This window comes from Crocuta crocuta, unplaced genomic scaffold (genome assembly GCF_008692635.1).
Source record: "Crocuta crocuta isolate KB4526 unplaced genomic scaffold, BGI_CrCroc_1.0 scaffold64, whole genome shotgun sequence".
Taxonomy (NCBI): Eukaryota; Metazoa; Chordata; class Mammalia; order Carnivora; family Hyaenidae; genus Crocuta; species Crocuta crocuta.
Window position 1 is genome coordinate 561091 of NW_027530640.1, and position 18710 is coordinate 579800.

The 18710-nt window shown below is 43.6% G+C and overlaps 1 protein-coding gene and 1 non-coding gene across 2 annotated transcripts in view; one reads left to right on the plus strand and one right to left on the minus strand.

Moving 5' to 3' along the window:
* GRAMD2B (GRAM domain containing 2B) overlaps positions 1 to 18710 on the plus strand; it is a 68032-nt gene that overhangs the window by 47239 nt on the left and 2083 nt on the right. Inside the window, exons 6-13 of the mRNA XM_077768574.1 lie at positions 5260 to 5355; positions 7510 to 7581; positions 7681 to 7761; positions 10155 to 10266; positions 11193 to 11315; positions 12148 to 12235; positions 13410 to 13514; positions 16655 to 16748. Of these exons, the coding sequence (XP_077624700.1) occupies positions 5260 to 5355; positions 7510 to 7581; positions 7681 to 7761; positions 10155 to 10266; positions 11193 to 11315; positions 12148 to 12235; positions 13410 to 13514; positions 16655 to 16748 (771 nt within the window). The remainder of the gene's footprint in view (positions 1 to 5259; positions 5356 to 7509; positions 7582 to 7680; positions 7762 to 10154; positions 10267 to 11192; positions 11316 to 12147; positions 12236 to 13409; positions 13515 to 16654; positions 16749 to 18710) is intronic.
* LOC144235421 (U6 spliceosomal RNA) lies at positions 4163 to 4271 on the minus strand. The gene has a single exon (XR_013336202.1). It is a non-coding gene; the product is annotated as a U6 spliceosomal RNA (small nuclear RNA).

The following is an 18710-nucleotide window of genomic DNA, read 5'->3' on the forward strand; positions in this document are numbered from 1 at the left end:
CCCTATATCCATATCTCTCTCCCACAACCCTACACAAAAGCCTTTTTACCCAGATGTCACCAGAGAATCCTCACAGTTGTTCATTTAGGGAGCGTGCCATAATTTGTTGCAAAGATATGTATTACACCCAAAACCATTTTTAAAATAACGACTGGGGCGCCTGGGTGGCTTAGTTGGTTAAGCGTCCGACTTTCGCTTAGGTCATGATCTCGCGGTTTGTGGGTTCGGGCCCCGCGTCGGGCTGTGTGCTGACTGCCGGCTCAGAGCCTGGAGCCTCTTTCAGTCTGTGACTCCCTCTCTCTCTGACCCTCCCCTGCTCACGCTGTCTCTCTCTCTCTCTCCTAGAAATAAATCAAAAATATTTAAAAAAAATAAAAATAAAATAAATAATGACTTTTGCACTGTGTACCTATCCGTTACCGTCGGAGACACGTAGAAAAACAAACCTATCAGTAAGCTAGTGATTAGAGCTCACTTTATATCAGGTCTGAGAGCATCAGACACCCACGATCCCCAGTGGACCACAGGTGACAACTGTCTTCGTAAAACAGATGCGAGGGAGCACAGGCCCGAGACATGTGAGCGGTTAAGGAGGGTAGCTTAAAGGAATTGGCAGTTTTCCCAGTGCACTGCCTTCCAAAGCAAAGACCTTGGGACTGTCCCAAGAAGGAAAAAGATAATCCCCTCCCATTGGCATTCTTGCCCTTTGACCTGCACTATCACACCACAGTCCTTCAGGCCACCACCATGAGAGGAGTCAGAGAAACACCTTCGGTTTGCCTGACGTAATGAGTTTTTAATCGCTCTGACTCATGATTGTGAAGAGCAGCTTTTATATCCATGGAGTCGCTGGCTGAAAACTTTTTGTTTTGAATGATAGGTATGTTTTATTTAAATATTCTCCCTAAAGCCCCTGGCAGTCTTTTGGATAATGGCTACATAGCCAATACCATGGAGATTCTCCATTCGGCGGGTGACAGGGGAGCAAACTAGCACACCATGCCTTAGGTCAGACGTGTTACTTTAACATTGCTCCTTAATCATACCGAGTTCTGTTTAGATAAAACATATTTCGATAAAGTTTCACCTGGGTCAGGATAACACAAAGCAATGTTAAGCAGTGCTCCACTGTCTTTCTAGATGTCCCAGTTATAAGAACTTGTTCATGGAGCAGGGAAGGGACTGTGTAGCAGTGAACTCCAGTTCAGTGTGATAAGATAATTCTCAGGAATTCAGACAGAGCTGAGGCCTCTGACAAAAGCAGCAAGGCTGGAGACATTAGTGAACAAAAACTTAGTCTTTGTTAAATGGTGGAAGGGATGGGGGGAATTCTTGTTTGTTTGTTTGTTTTTTAAGTTTATTTGTTTTCAGAGGGAGAGAATGAGCATGAGCAGGGGAGGGGCAGAAAGAGAGAGAATCCCAGTCAGGCTGCACACTCAGTGCAGAGCCTGATGCAGAGCTCGAACTCACAAACTATGAGTTCAAGTCTTGGCTACACGTGTCCTTTGGTGTATGATTGTGACCTAGTGGGTGAGCCTCGCTGGGCCTCTGCTGTCTCCTCTGTGTCGGAAGGCACATATACTCCTTGCCTCAGACGACCGCCATAAGGCTTAAATGGACAATACATTCAGTACTAGGGCCATTTCTGTGTAGTTTGGCATGAAGGGCCTGCTTGTACTGTCTCTCTGTTGCACTCATAAGACTTTTTTTTTTCTTTATCAAAAGCATCCTGTCTCAGGGGGTGCCTAGGTGGCTCAGTCAGTTAAGTGTCCAACTCTTGATTTCCACTCAGGTCATGATCTCACGGTTTGTAGGTTCAAGCTCCGTATTGGGCTCTGTGCTGACAACACAGAGCCTGCTTGGGATTCGCTCTCCCTCTGTCTCTGCCCCTCCCCTATACATGCGTTCTCTGTCTCTCTCTCTCTCTCTCTCTCTCAAAGTAAATAAATACACATTAAAAACTCCTGTCAGGCAGAGGTCCTGTGGAAGGAGGACCAGCTCTACCTGTTAGCTGTGTGGTGCCATTTAAATGACTCAGTTTCCCTGAGGCACACTGACCGGACACATGGAATGGGGACATGAGTCCCCGGCTTATTTGGGGGTGGTATTTGGAAGGCATGTTACCAAATGTAAATTGCTGGCTGTACGTTGCTGTTGTCCCAGCTGTGGACACACAGGCCTCGAAAATGAAGCGACGTGCCGTCGTTCAGTCTCTTGGGGCTTCTACCGCCCTGGAGAGTGAAGTTATTTTTATGAAGTCCTACTTTGGCTTGGTGGTCATCTCCCCCTGACACGGGCTAAGGATAGGCCCTCACAGCCAAAATGGTGATAGTGACAAGAGCAGGTGGTGGGTCTTTTGGATGTGCTACAGCTAATCTAAGAGATAGGACATTGGAAATTTTCAGGAAGTGGGAAATAAGAACCATGATAGTGATTTGTACATTTCTTCCCCTCTGAGGATGCCGTCAGGGAGACTGGGGCTTCAGGTCTGTGGCAGACTTTCCTTACTGGATCCAACACCATCCAGGATGAACTAAAGACAACCAAATGGTACACTCTAGGGAGGGACATTTTGTAAGCACCCACAGTGGAAAAATATTAATAAACTGCAGCCCTAATGTAATCAGGACCTTCTGGTCATTCCGGCAGTATTTGCATATGCCAGTAATGTTAAATGCATGTATCAGATTCCATCTAGGCTCAAACTGAAAAGTGACTTAAGCTTTATTTCTCAAATGTGGTCTGATTGTCGTTTTATACTTATGAAGCTGTTGGTTGAAAACTCCTTCTAAAGGTGTTCCATGCCTTATGTCATGAAAAAATCCAAATAGCCCCTAGTTTCTGTGTGTGTTGCTACTCAGAAACAAAATTAGACTCACTTTTATATCATCATTCATCTTGGTGTCCCAAGTTACAATTTATGAGTCATCTCATACTTCAAAATTTTAGAGGGTAGAGTTCTTTGGCAAAATAGTTTTTAGCAAATGGCTCATTAAGATTAGCACCTCAGGGCACGTTGGTGGCTCAGTCAGTTAATCATCCAACTGTTGATTTTGGCTCAGGTCAGGATCTCACAGTTTGTGAGATTGAGCCCCTGCATTGGGCTCTGGGCTGACTGTGTGGAGCCCACTTGGAATTCTCTCTCTCCCTCTCTCTCTCCCTCTCCCTCTCACTCTCCCTTCCCTTCTCTCTCTCTCTCTCTCTTTCTCTCTCTCTCTCTCTCTCTCTCTCAAAATAAATAAGTAAACTTAAAAAAAGCCCTCATTCTTCCATAGTCTCCCTATCTGGAACTTTGAGGAATAGAATATTTCCACCTCATAAACCTAAATATGTGAATGCAAGTAATCAGAATTAAAGGTCTTTTTTCTTCCTTCAAGCTGGCCGTACTAACCTAAGGCCCTCCTCTTCCCCACTGACCTTGTACTCTTTTAGAATATGTGAAGCGTTTTTACAAAATGTTCAAGTGAGTATGCACCTGTGGAGGGAGTCAGGTCATTTTACCATGAAGGTGTGTGGCTGTTTTCCAGGACCAAAGGAATATGATCTATTTCTCTGTGAAACCAGACTGGATTGGAGGATAGAACATAAAAGTATCAGGAACATCTAGTCTTTGTAGTATCCGGTACATGCTTGTAGTACATTGTATGAAAAACAACCCACATCTTGGATCAGATTGGTTCATCTTTGTAACCTATTATATGCATGACCTTGGGCAAGTCACCTACCTCTCAAAACACATGTCCTCATCTCAAAATATTTCCTTCCTGGGTTGCCTGGGTGGCTCAGTCGGTTAAGCGTCTGACTCTTACTTATAACTCAGGTCATGATCTCACAGTTTGGGAGTTCGAGTCCCACATCTGGCTTGCTGCTGTCAGCATAGAGCCTTCAGATTCTCTGTCCCCCTCTCTGCCCCTCCCTGCTTAGTCGCTTTCTCTCAAAAATAAAGTTAAAAAAGATTTTTTAAAAGATTAACTCCTTCCTAGGACTGCCATAATTAAATGACATTGTCATCTGGTGAACAGGAAGGAATGAATGGGAGTAACTTCAGTTGTCACTGGTGTAAATCTCTGTGGTTTGAACCAGAAAAGTAGTTAGAATTCTGTTATTTTACCCAATCTCTTTTTAGGAGACAAATGAGGAAATGACTGACTTTTTTTTTCTTTTAAATGTGGACTGCTTCATGAATGTGCACATCGTCCCTGTGCAGGGGCCATGCTCATCTTCTCTGTATTGTTCTAATTTTATTCTATGCACGGGCTTCCTAAGAGAGCACAATGAGTGACTTTCTTAATGAGTGCTAGGCATTTTTCATACATTATCTCATTTAATCAACAGAAAATCCTGGGAAACAGGTAAGAGTATCTCCACTTTACAGATCAGGAGATTGAGGCTTAGAAAGGGTAGCTTTTGAGGTTGAGTAGTTCATGTAGATAGCGTGCACCTTAAAACAGCCAGTTGTTTTATCAGCACGCTGGGTTTACTCAGGAATAGCACTTTGAGACATGCAGGCTATGGCAAATCACAGGCAGGTCTAGAGATCAAAGGAGGGAAAATTAAATTACAGAGAAAAGGAGGAAGTTGGGAAGGGTTGCTTTGAACACAAGTCCATTGGAGAGAAGTGAGAGTTCAGGGCTTCTCATTGGATGAGATGTGGTATTTCCTTATTGGCTGAGATTGTTGCTGGGCAAAGAGAAACTCTTTTGCCAGCTGGGGTGGGCAGTAAGTGGAGTGGAGGCTTCTTTCTGTTGGGGTCGGTATCTGAGGACCAGAGGTGGGGCACAAGAGCTCCCCCTCTTGGCTTCCAGATTCTGTTTAAAATGAGGTTTCCTTTATTCCGAACTGAGCTGAGAATTCACGTCCCACACTTTCTGCCTACCATTACTATTCAGTGCTTTCCCTACCCGCACGTGCCTCAGGAGAGCAGGGTATGTGGAGAGGAACCCCAAGCAGATGTCCACAAGCACATAACTTCTTTAGAGCCTTGGGCCTATCTTTAAAGTGACTGTGCACTTGGCATTCATTCCCTTGTCTCAAGACTGAGGTTTCCCACCAAGCCCTTGAGTACAATTGATGATGCCCATTTGCCCTCTGGCTTTGTAAAAGGAACTTTGAGGAGCCTGGCTTTTCTTCTTGGAGGCTGGAGAGCTTACTGGTGGTTCTGATTTCTTAAACCTCAAAAAATTTTTCCCTTGAATGTGAAGATTTGAAGTCCTGTTGTGTGAAGTCTGAACCAGTATTAACTCGCTGATTCTGTTTCAGATCTCTATTCCGGCTTTTTCCGTCACCCTCATAAAGAAAACCAAAACTGCCCTTCTGGTGCCAAATGCCCTGATTATAGCGACAGTCACAGACCGGGTGAGTACTCCTCAGAGCAAGGTGTCTTTCCTTTGTCCTGTTGCTGGAGTGTTGCTTCCCCTCACAAGGGGCTTTATTCCCACCTGTTGTGTGTGGAATAACACAAAATTTCAAAGGAAATTTTGAATTTCCTGCTGACTTCATTATATTTGCTTGATCAAGGTAAAAAAAAAAAAAAATATTTCCCAACTTCTCTTTCCTTAATATCTCTTAGAACAGGCTAAACTGATATATTGAGATTCTCTAATACTTAATATTTAAAAGAGCCCCCACCACCACACTGTTGATGGGGTGAGGCCAGGTGATATTGACGAGCCCCCGGAGTGGAGTGGCCAGTCTCCCCACAATCTTACTTTGTATTTCTCCAGAACCATACCAAATACATAAACTTTGTTCTTGCTGTACACGTGGGGCTTCAGGATGAGTTCCTAGCCCCTCTTTGCTTCCAGGTTGCTTTAAGTAGTGTTCTTCTATACAGAAATTCAAGAGCTGCTCCATACTGCTGGGTTACCCCAAAAGTGTGCTACCAGAAATAGCTGCATAGAGAGGTGTTTATTTCAGCTTGGCCAAACAGAGGGAGTAGAATAGTATGGTTCCTCATTTTTTGCTTGAAATTATTGTTTTAGTGTTTATTTTTCAGAAAGACAGAGTATAAGCAAGGGAGGGGCAGAGAGAGAGGGAGACACAGAATCCAAAGCAGCCTCTGGGCTGCAAACTGTCAGCACAGAGCCCAACAAGGGGCTCGACCCATGAACCGTGAGATCATGACCTGAGCCCAAGTCAGACGCTTAACCTACTGAGCCATCCAGGCACCCCTTGAAATTATTTTTTTAATATTTTACCTAGTATTTCCAATGAATGCATAAAAGTTACATTCCGTTTCTAACCATACTGGATAACTTGAAGAGGGAAGGAGAATGAAGGAAAGATAAAAGAGACTTCTAATCTGGTAGGAAATATGTTAATATTTTGGGGAAAAATTTTAATATTAATAGCTAATAAGCAGGTACTTCTCACCAGGCATATGCTAAACACTTTGCTTCTGTTTTCACATTTGTTCCACACTGCTCCCTATGAGGGGTAGGTGTCAAGAAAACTGAAGTCAAAGGGCACCTGGGTGGTTCAGTTGGTTGTCCAACTCTTGATTTCAGCTCAGGTTATGATCCCAGGATCATGGGATCGAGCCCCGCCTTGGGCTCTGTGCTGATAGCATGACGTCTGCCTGGGATTCTCTATTTCCCTCTCCCTCTGCCCCTTCCCCGCCAAAATTAAAAAAAAAAAAAATTTTTTAAAGAAAACTGAAGCCAAGAGTGGTAGAGTTGTTAGCCCAATGTCACCCACTTCTAGGTGTCAGAGCCAGACTCTGCAACTAGGTCTAATGCAGGACCCATAGTTTTAACTACTTTGGAATACATACTCGCTTGGAAAGGATATCCAGTGCTCTTGTTGGTGGGTAAAAGCGATAATCACAAACTTCGGAAAACGGGATCTGAAAAGATTTTGTGGCTCAAGTTGATGGAGAAAGAGTGAATTTTATTATTTTCTTTCATGTACCATTTTTGGTAAAATCATTTTTCCTTCTGTCATCTGTCACCAAATTACTTGTCTAGTCTGATGTCATGTCTTTCCCATTGCTTGTGTGGAAGCATCCACTAGAGAAATCTCCACATTTGCACAAGGAAGAATCTGGAAGTAGCTTGAAAAAGAATGAGCCTGTGAGAGCCTCTGGGAAATTTTTAGTGGAAATGTAGGTCAAAACAGAGAAAGCAGACCCTTGGGAATTTTTAAATACCTTAAAAGAAAAGGGGTAGGCAGTGGGGAACCCATTTTAAAGACGATCTAGCAAATATCACTAGCCTTCCCCCTCCCCCCCCCTTTTTTTTTTTTAGGCTTCCANGGTATTGGAGCCTTCATGTCATTCAACATTTCTTTATTCCTTAAGAGGGGCTGGAAGGTTTTGTTGCTGTTGTGGGGGAGTAGATTTTGTTTATTCCAGGAACGGAATAAAAACTGAATGTCTAGGTGAATGAGACTGTAGACCAGTGGAAAAAAAGGAAAAAAATATATATATATACAGATAAAGTTCTGCACTCTGAACTCTCATATCTCATCAGGCGGTTTTCTGTTTAGTCATCACTCTGTTTTGTTTTTCAGTACATATTTGTCTCCTTACTCTCCAGAGATTCCACTTACAAACTACTAAAATCTGTGTGTGGACATTTAGAAGTGAGTATGACATCCCCAAGCCTCACTTGCTGTCTCCCTTCTGTATTTCCTGTGGTTTCATAGTCCATCTGGTTTTCCTTTTGGTTTCACTAATTTCAGAACACAAGTGTTGGAAACAGCCCCAACCCGTCTTCTCTTGAAAACAGTTTCCGGGCTGACTGCCCTTCATCTCTGCCTCTGGTGAGTTACCTACATAACTATCTCAGTGTGAAAGAAAGGGGGTGATGCGTCCCAGCTACACTTCTCCTGACACCATGACCAGGGGACCTTAGTATCTGAGGTAAAATTGAAGACGCGGGACATTTCTGTCCTCAAGAACAGGGGGGCATAGAAGGCCGTCGACTTTTTCCAAATAATTGACGAGCTGACCTACCAAAGAAAAGAAACAGGATAGTGGGCTGTCTGGGTGAGTGGGTGGTCCGTGGAGGTGAGCCCAGAATCTTGCTCTATTTGCTTGTCAGTGTTGTTTTAGAGGGATTCACCAAGTTGGGAGGAGGGGCATGATCCATCCCCACAAATCGTTGATTGTCTTCTGTGTTCAAGGCACTGTGCTAATGTATGAAATAAGGACACCAAGAAAAACCAAAAAAACTAGCTTTTGCCTTCAAAGACTTTATAGCTTAGTAGGAAAGATGAGGAACATCCAGAAATAACTGTAAAAGAAGGACTCTGTAGTGATCCAGTGAAAGAGATTTTGTGATTCCTTCAGATTCCATTGACAGTATAGTAAATCTCCAGTGGAAAGTAGTTCTCCCCCATTTGTACAAGTTTCCTACCTATTGTGGTATCATGTTGGCTCAAGCCACTTCTAGCCTTGTTTATTTGAGTCATTATTTCTAAACAGATTACTGTTAAATGTTGAAATACCTTCGGTGTAATGGTATGAGCTGTAACGTCTACAAATTTTTTTTTTTGAGACCTGTGAAAAAGTACAGGGATTGAAAACATGGTCACATAAAAAGCTGTACAGGAATGTTTACAGCTGCTGTGTTCCTAATAGCCAAAAGATAGAAACAGTCCTGATGCCCATCGTCTGCTGAATGGATAAATAAAATGTCCTGTGTCCATCCAACAGCATATTATTTGGCCCTAAAAAGGAAAGAGAACGGATCCATACAACATGGAGGAAATTAGAAAACATGATGCTAAGTGAAGGAAGCCAGGCATAGAAGGCCACGTTATCAGATGATTCCCTTTACATGAAAGGTCCCAAATAGACAAACGGATAGGGAGAGAAAGTGGATTGGTGGTTGCCAAGGGTGGGGGAGGAGAGAGAACCGAGACGGGGACCGCTGATGGGTCAAGGGTTTCACTTTGGGGGTAAAGGAGATGTTTGGAAATAAGACAGCGGTGATGGATGCATGCCACTGTGATTGTGCTAAAAACCACTGAAGTGTATGCTTTCAATGAGGTCTTTTAGATTTCATGAATTTTATCTCATTTTTTAAAAAACCACCTTGCGACAAAGTAGTAGGGAGCAGGACAAAATAAAATGAAACACTTAGGATTTGGAATCCAAACTTGTTTTCAAGTCTGGGCTCCACCCAACCGAGTTATGCCATCAGACCAGCTCTTGAACTGCTGTGACTCAGTTTCTTCATCCAGTAAAATGCCAACCTCATGATGAGGCTGCAGTTGGCATGCAGTCATCTGTGTATGGAGCTTTGCCTACTGTCTGATGGAGGAGAGGCATTCAGTCACTCATTGTTAAATCCAAGAGACTTGAATTTTTCATCTTTCTATCCCCTATAAATTCATGCCTGAAATGGAAATGAGTTACTGAAACGATCAAAAGATGGCTGGTATCAGCTGAAAGCATGGTCATTTGTTTACCGGATGAGTCTCTTCATTTGGGGACAACCTAAATTGTGACAATCTCAACCTAACTGGACCTTCCCCAGGACATTTTAATGACACCTGTTGTCCTTCCAGTTCATAAGCATTGGGGGTGGGGTGGAGGTGGGAATGAGATACAAAGTAAAACACGCCTGCTTTTTCCCTACTCTGCACCCCTCTATCATTCCTCTAGAATTCAAAAGTAAGAGCCCTGGCTCGGTTTTAAGGGAGTCAGGGAGGGAAGAAAAATAGCCAAAACATTCCTTTCAGCGTCTAACTTGTTAAAGCCATTTTTCCTTTTGTTTTCAATACCTTTTTTTAAACTATGGTTTAAAGAGTACCTTTGCATTTAAAGCACGTATTGTAGAAAACTTTATATCTTATTTTTCCCGTATATATGTCTATGTCAATCACTTTTTCTCATAACAGCCTGCTAAAGAGACTCCTCCAGTTTTATCCTGGCAACTTTTCAATCATTAGTTCAGCTTTTTTTTTACCCTAGACATTTGTCGTTTCAAACAAGTTGGCCACTGTTGACAGGATTCTAACTGCCCGGAAAAATCTGTTTCAGTGACCAGATCCTCTGTTGTGTTGGGGAAATGCCAGTGGTATGGGGTAATCCTCCCTTCTTTGCAGTAGTTTAGAGGTTAGGCCTCAGGGACAGGGCTGGGGGTTCCAGAGGCCTGCCTGTTTAATGACGGGAATCGGACTTTGTACACTGCATTGTTTCCCTTTAGGATTTCAACGATGAATTCTCAGATCTGGATGGAGTAGTCCGACAAAGAAGGCAAGATATGGAAGGGTACAGCAGTTCTGGCTCCCAGACTCCTGAATCTGAGAACTCTCGAGGTCTGAGAAATTCCTAAAATGGCATCCTCCACAAAACATCTTTATGCCACCCTGTAAAGACAAAGCCAACAGAAGACAACACCTTGTCAATTAATCAACAATTAAGAAGGGACTAATTTACAATTAACAATTGACAAGGGGGCCCCTGGGTGGCTCAGTCAGTTAAGCGACTGACTCTTGATTTAGGCTCAGGTCATGATCTCATGGTTCTTGGGTTCAAGGCCCACCTCAGGCTCTGAGCTGACAGGGCAGAGCCTGCTTGAGATCCTCTCCCTCTCTGCCCTTCTTCTCAAAAATAAATAAACTTTAACAAGAATTGAGAAGTGGGGCACCTGGGTGGCTCAGTCGGTTGGGCATCGGACTTCAGCTTAGGTCTTGATCTCAGAGTTTGTGGGTTTGAGCCTGGCGTCGGGCTCTGTGCTAACAGCTCAGAGCCTGGAGCCCATTTCAGATTGTGTCTCCCTCTCTCTCTGCCCCTTCCCCACTCTTGCTCAGTTTCTCTGTCTCAATAATAAACAAAAATTGAGAAGGGACTTTGGAGAAAGGGGAGTCTGAAAGTTCTAGGACAAAGAAGGATCTACGTGGTAAAAATCTATTTCTCTTTATACACATTTAATAATCTCTCTTAAATCAACAGTATAAGAGGGTGGTTGAAAGAGAAAAACAAAATATTTCCTTAGCTCTTCTTTCAGTAATACTATTCACTGTAGAGCCCAATGGCCCCCAGGAGCCCCTGAGCTAAGGGCAGGCTGTCTTTATATCATTTTCTTACTTGCTTACGTATTGGATTTCAATACCCAACCCCTGAACCAACTTGTTGCAAAGAGCCCTTCCACATGTTGTGAGATCCATTTGCTTTGTGGTTGAGCCTGTGTTTTTAATTGCATTGGGGAGAAAAGTCAGCCAGCTCCATTTTGGTTTGACAGATTTCCACGTGACAGAATCCCAGACAGTTTTGAATGTCTCCAAGGGAGAAACAAAGCCAGCGCGGGCAGACGCGCATGTGAATAGAGTGCCTGAAGGAAAAGCCAAGAGTCTCCCCCCACATGGTAAGGACTAAACATCTTAGCTAACGGGGGGGTGTGTGTGACAGACATCTGCCTGTAATTCTAAAGGGCCCTCATATTTCACTTGATGACTGCCTTTCATATTCCCTCTTCCCCTTACTACTGAACGTCTATTTCCTTTGCATATTAAGTCATTTATTTATTCAACAAACACTACCCAGTTCTGTGCTTTATAAAGTATGAGGGCTACAAAGGTAAATAGCCTCCATGGAGGTCCCTTCGTTATTGTGAATACTTTGAGATTATGATTCCAAAACTGCTGGTAAAACTCAAATTACTGATTTCTTATTTACTAATTATTCTTGTAACTGGTTACCAGTTATCCTGGTATGAGGGTAAGGATGGTGTCATTTTTGTTTAGCATTTACTCCAGCTCGGTGCTTGACACAGGGAAGGCTTTCGGTAACTGGATGAGATGAGTTGGAAGGAGTTACAACTACTGGTTAAAAAGACACCTGGAAAGGGGTCCCTGGGTGGCTCAGTTGGTTAAGCATTTGACTTTGGCTCAGGTCATGATCTCAAGGTTCGTGAGTTCAAGCCCCACATTTGGACCTGTGCTCTCCACATGGAGCCCAATTAGGATCCTCTACCCCCTTCTCTCTCTCTTTCGTGTGTGTGTGTGTGTGTGTCTTAAAAATAAGCTTTAGAAAAAATAATAAAAAGATACCTGGAAGGCTTCACTTCATGTTTTCTCTAATTTCCATTACCCAGGAATAATTTCTCTTTCAACTACCTCTTCCCCATAGGGATTTTGCTGGATGAAGGAGATGTGTTATAGTTTTAACACTGTTTCCTTTTTTTCTCCTCCTAACAGGTCAGTCAGAAACCATTGGAATCTTAAACAAAGTAAAGCCTCAGACATGTACGACTCTCCACCATATTCTTATCTTTTACGCAATCGTGTAAGTAGATGAATGTATTAGGAGTGACTTCAGAAAATGATTCTGCTCTCTGGGGCGCCTGGGTGGCTCAGTCAGTTAAGCGCCCAACTTTGGCACAGGTCATGATCTCCTGATTCATGGGTTCGAGCCCCATGTCAGGCTCTGTGCTGACAGCTCAGAGCCTGGAGCCTGCTTCAGATTCTGTATCTCCCTCTCTCTCTGACTCTTGCTGCTCTCTCTCTCTCAGAAATAAATAAAAACATTAAAAAAATTTTTTTAAATAAAAAGAAAACAATTCTCCTCTCTAAAAAAAAAAATCTCATGGTTCCAAAAATCTTTATGAATCTCCGTTTGTTTTTAATGTAATCCAGATCTTTCCTTTGACAATTTGTGTGTCATCTTCCAACATTTTCCCCCCTGAGGCTTAGGTTACATTTTCATATTCCTCCCCTTATTTAAATAAATAGAAAGGAGGAAGGAAAACCAAAATCTACCAGATCCATCAGAGGACTAAGTTCTGAGTGGTTACTTTTCATTAGAAAATTGTTCTGGGGGCACCTGGGTAGCTCAGTCGGTTAAGAAAATTGCTCTCTGAATTATGAAGCATCTTTGGCCTTAGTTGATTTTCCCATCTATCCCATGTCCTCGGGATAGAAGCCAGAACAACTTAAAAATACCATCATCCCTTTTACTGAAGACTCAGGCGTTGACTTTTAAAAATTCGCCCTCAGCTTCCAGTCTGTAATCAGTTGTTTTTCTGAAAATATGGACCCAGTTCTAGGCTCTTCCTGACAATCAAGGAGGATGTGCCCAGTTTGGCTTCCAGATAAAGAAAGGAATTTGTGAGTCACCAGAGAACAAGACTAGGTACTCACCAGCTAGGCCCTTCTAGTGCGGGCCACAGCAGTGGGAGAAGGACCACGCGCTGGGTGATCCGCCTTGGGCATGGCCTTGAGAGATCCCAGTAGGATGGCCATTGTTTGTCAGTTGACGCACCTGGGCCAGTGGATTTCAAATCCCTTTCTAGCTCTCTGGGTTTCTGACCAGCATCAATTTGTTGGAAAATGACCTTTTTCAAGTCTCTGGAAAGTTCATTTTGGAGAATATCTTGCCTTAAATGGACAACACTGGCTCTGAATTGTTTTATGGACATCAGTCCATTATCCTATTGAGAATTTCTTTTATCCCTTTCCAGGGTCTGTGCACTAATCATCTCGACCTTCTACATGAGATACAGGATTAATACTCTGGAGGAGAGGCTGGGGTCACTAACCTCCACCATGGACACCCATCATAACGAGTAAGACGATTCCATCCGGGGCTACCATCTGCTTGCTCTTGAGACTAGCATCATGTCCGACTGGCGCTTGCCATCCTTAGCAAACATGAATGGAGGCTCCAGTCTGTATGCCACATTTTGTTCCCTGTGTCTGTGGAAAGGAAAGGCATAGGTGGGAGGGGCCCAGAAATGAATGGCCTGACTCTGAACTGTTCTTGGGCTGCTAAAGTGTTGCCAGTGATAAGGCAAGAAACAAGCCTGATTTTACATTATCTTTATTCTATTATCCTAAGACTCAGTTGTGACCTTGGCCTGTTTATTAACATATGCCAGTAAAACTTATCTTCCTAAAATGGCAGTGCGTGAAGACATGGATAGGAAAGAAGCAATTCAAGTACCTCAGCTCCTTTTTCATGTATTAATTCTTTATATGAACTCTTATAGTTAGGAAGCCTGTGACCACTATGAAGATCTATGTGACTAGTAATTAGCTGAATGCATCTGTGAAGATTTTCCTTCACGGTGTTTTTTTTGAGGGGGAGGGGAGGGGCTTGTTTTGACTGAACTAAGGGGCCTTACTGGGGAGAGCCAGGAATACAGTGGGCGTAAGACCTGGCATGGCGGCCCTTCTTCTTGCCAAAGGTGGGCACACTGACAAAGTGTCATTGTACTACATTCACTTCTTAGCCTGGCCTCTTTTTCTCCTGTTTGGCCACGCTGGGAGTGTGCCCTCTTACTTTGCCAGCAGGGGTCTGGGAACCATGGTCTTCACCTCCAAGCATGTGGTCAGAGCCTCATCTCCACACTGACCTAGGATAGCCTCATCCTGCAGGGGTGTACCTGCCGGGAGCACGGCTCGACCTTGTGGAGCAATGCCTTCTCGTCAGCCTCCATGAGCCTTGATCTGCGCGACTGTCCCTCACCTCGAGGGGGTGTAGCTCCTGGGCACGGACAAATAGGTGCATGTCAGTGACTGAACCGCAGCTATCGCAGCCACTACCCTGCAGATGGAAGCCCCATCAGTCATTTTTAACAGGCCTGAGCTAATTAAACCTATTTAGACCTAGAGCTCTTTCCTTTACATCCATTCACTTAAGGATTTGGATGCATTACCTGAACAAGTAAAATAACTTATTCCATGTTAGAAAGCATACTTTTAGCCCAAGTTCTGACAGTAGAGATACTTGCTTACAGAGTTTGTACCATATGCTAGCTACTCTATTACGTCTTACAGCTTGTTTTACAGTTGGTAGTAAAATCAAGACTCAAATGCAAGTCTGTGTGACAACATGGAGGGTAGGCTTTCCAGTCCACCAGTGGCTTGGTTGTGAGGTACAGCTAGGACCTGGGTCAAGCTATTTTGACTGGTCTTCAAAATCACCTGGATGGCCTGTTACAACAGATGGCAGGGCCCATTTCCAGAGTTTGAGGTACTAGATCTGAGAGCCTGAGAATGTGCATTTCTGTCAAGTTCCCAGGTGATGCTGATGGTGCCAGCCTGGGTGTATACGTGGAGGACTATTACCCTATGCCATTCTGGGACCTCTTTGTGCTCAAACAACTACCTCAAAGTTTTGTCTGTGGCTTACATGGATGCTGGCTTTTGGTTATTTTGGAACCATACATCTATCTTTAAACTAGTACTGCAGAACCCAAAGAATGGTCTGGAATAGATGGATATCCCCTACTCAAATTGTTAACCTACTTAGTCTGCAAACATCTAGACTTACTTCCTGGTTCATGATCATATACAAGGTTGATTTTTTTTTTTTTTAAGAAACTGTTACCTCATGTTGTATTATCATTTTACTAACTTGGTGATGAGGAGGGGGAAATTCCAGTAACAAGGACAAATGGAACACTTCACTATGTAAATAATCAACTCAGGAAGACATACAATCTGAAAGATAATCACTTAAAGGAAAAATCACAAAGAATATTTATGACATGAGGCCAGGAACACCCGTGACAGGAAAAAGCTGTTCATAAAGTACTTATATAGGATGTGAGCTTCCCCCCCATCTTTCTTAACTCCAAGGTGCTCTGGCCTTGGAGCACATTAAATCCACATTTCTAATCAGATTGTTTAGTTGTAGCAGAATCCATACCTTTTACCAGCTTCGTTAGTACGTTAAGAGCCTGTACCCTGTCAGAATTTCATGTTGATGGATCAGTTTTCTGGATCTCAGTTCCCTCATCGAAACACTGAAACATTCTGACTCAGCTTCCTTTTTTGAGATCTAAGATTTTGATGGTATGGGTCAAGGATAAAGAAAAAACTGTTTTAGTACTAGTAAACAGAGAAACATCTGATTGCTTTGTTAATCTTTACATGATCATAATTTACCAAGTAAATTACCATCTGAAAGTTACCACCTGAAAAATGGATCCTATGTAAAATAATTAGACCGATCATTGCCATCCAAAAACAAATTACAGCCAAGAAACTCGTTCCAAACCTTAACATGAAAATCGAATCAGTGTCTTGAGAGCATCCCTCCAGGAGAATGTATCTACATGTTGTAATTTCCTACCGTTTTAGCTGCTAAAGGAGCCCAGTGGGCTCTGGGGAAGAGAGGGGCCCATGCCATAAACAGTTCAAATGATAAACCCTGACTACATCTTCTGTAAAACCAGGCAAGTTACATTGCCATGGCAAGTCTCAAAAAAAGAATCACCAAAGTCTCACACTTCAAAAGCAAACAATTTGATTTAAGACATTCTTAAACATTCAGAAAGTTGTAGTGTAAATGCCCCATCCTCCCCTAAAAAAAAAAAAAAAAGTCTGTGACTGAGAAGAGCAAGAATTCTTGCAAATTTCGGCAGTAGCGGGGAGAGAGAGGACATTAGAGGTTAACAGAAGAGGTCTTAGCAGCCATGTGCTTGAGCAGATGGTTTTTGTTAGGAAGCCAAAACCCAACACAGCCACTTGCGCACAAATAGCTTAAGAGACTTCCCGCTGAGCTTTTAAGATCCAGGCCCCTGAGCACCCAGGCTGGACTTGGGGGTTACTGCAGTGCCTTGATGATGTTAACAAGTTCAAGGCACACTCTCTACTACTAGAACCTAGTTTTCTGTTCACCTAAATTTAAAATGTGTTCACTCCACTTCTTCCTTAGCCACCCCCCTGCCCACAGTAATTCTTCTCTCTGTTCTTACAGACAGACAGCACCATCCGGCCTGGGGCCGCAAGTACAATTAAACGTGGAGATCCTCTGCCAAGAGCTTACAGCTAACATAATGAAATTAGAAAAGGTGACTCATTTATTTCCTATGTTGGGGTAGTAGCGCTAGTGCCTGTTGGTTGCCATCGAGCAGGGGTGACTTACACACTTTCGGGGTGCAGCGCGCAGCCTCAGTGACCAAACCCAGCCAGGGGACCGCATGGTAAATGTGCAAGAGTGCTTTTAATTTCCACAAAGACCTCGTTTCTATCTCATTTTCCTTATGGGTCTATCTTTTGCTTTTCCTCCTTAGAAATATTTCATGCTAGGGCGTCTGGGTGGCTCAGTCCATTAAGTGTCCAACTCTAGGTGTTGGCTCAGGTCGTCATTTCATGGTTTGTGGGTTCAAGCCCCATGTCGGGCTGTGCACTGACCGTGCAGAGCCTGCTTGGGATTCTCTCTCTCCCTCTTTCTCTGCTCTTCCCCTTGCTCGCTCGCTCTCTCAAATAAGCTTTCAGGAATAAAAAAATGTTAGTTACTGAGAATTGAAGATAGCTTTCTGTTTTTTGTGTTTTTGAAACAAACGCTTACCAATGTTGGGCTTCCGTGCCGACCTAGAGCATGGGAGCATGTGAATTCTCTGGTTTGTTTGCTCCGGCATACAGTGGCATTCTTGGACCAGAAGCGCACACAGAATCCTGCTGCCCCCTTTTGCGTTTCTTCCTTCTTGTGCCAGGCCTGGCTAGGGCACCACATGCTGTAATGAGGGACAGAAAAACAGGAGAGCCTGTCCACAAGTTCATGTGCGTGGCTTCCACGAGAGCCCAGCCACTCGGCTAGGAGGCCAGCAGGCAGAGCAGTGATAAGTAGAAGGAGGGACAAAATGCAGATGCTCAAGTTGTAAAAGTTACACATTGCCCACACTGCCCACTGTTCTTTTTGACACGTCTGCCCCCTTCCTCAAAGGTGGTCTGGCAGCAATGCGACACAGCCTGGCTGTGAAATAGCACCTATCCCCATGGCTTTAATTTTGGTTTTACTTTTGAGTTTCTGTCTTTGTAGGTGTGTTTTATATTTTTTGGTCATCGGTCCTTTGTTTCATTTCTTTTTCTACCTTCATACTCTTGCTTTTCTGTTTGTTTGGTCCTGTGGGGTAGGTAGGCAAGATATGGCGTAGGAATGAGAGAATGAAGGCAATGCCTTTTGTGGGTAATGAAGCAAATACTTTTTTTTTTTTAACATTTATTTTTGAGAGAGTGAGAGAGACTGAGCACAAGCAGGGGAGGGGCAGAGAAAGGGCGAGACACAGAATCCAAAGCAGGCTCCAGGCTCTGAGCTGTCCGAACTCATGAACCGCGAGATCATGACCTGAGCTGAAGTTGGATGCTCAACCGACTGAGCCACCCAGGTGCCCCAATACTTAATTTGTTAGCACTGCAAATAGCATCAGTGACGAGTCAGACCCCTGTCTTATCCATACTCTGCCACTGCCTGTCTGTGTAGTTGGTCTAGTTTTGGGTCATCTCCACTTCATACATGAAACTTTCCCTGGGTGGTTGAGATGAGCACACATGAAGCTCGGGGCACACACATTGGAGATCCTTTGCTCTTTTCCCACCCCGCGTGCCTGCAGGACATCACACACTGTCCACAAAAACATCTACGTATTCTCTCCCTTTTGTTCCATGGGGTTCCCAACTGGATCACAGACCTCTACGAAGTAGTGGTAGTGTTAGTAAGGTCCAACACTGTACTATCATCTCAAGATCCAAAGACACGTCATGAACCCTCTCTCTGTGACATTCAGTCATTTGGGAAATGTGTAATATGTAGTAGGAGTATTAAACATTGATGGTCTGAATCAGACACCACATGACACCCAGGCTCTGTAAGGATCAGTTTCCCACTTTCTCTGCATTTAGGTCACACTTGGTGTGGCCTGTGCTTTTGTTCTTTTTCTTCCATTTGACTTTTTCTTGGTCTCTCCTGACATTTTATCGTAGTGCCATTCTTTGTTTTTTTAGTACTTCCCCCCCCCCCCCCTTTAGAGTGG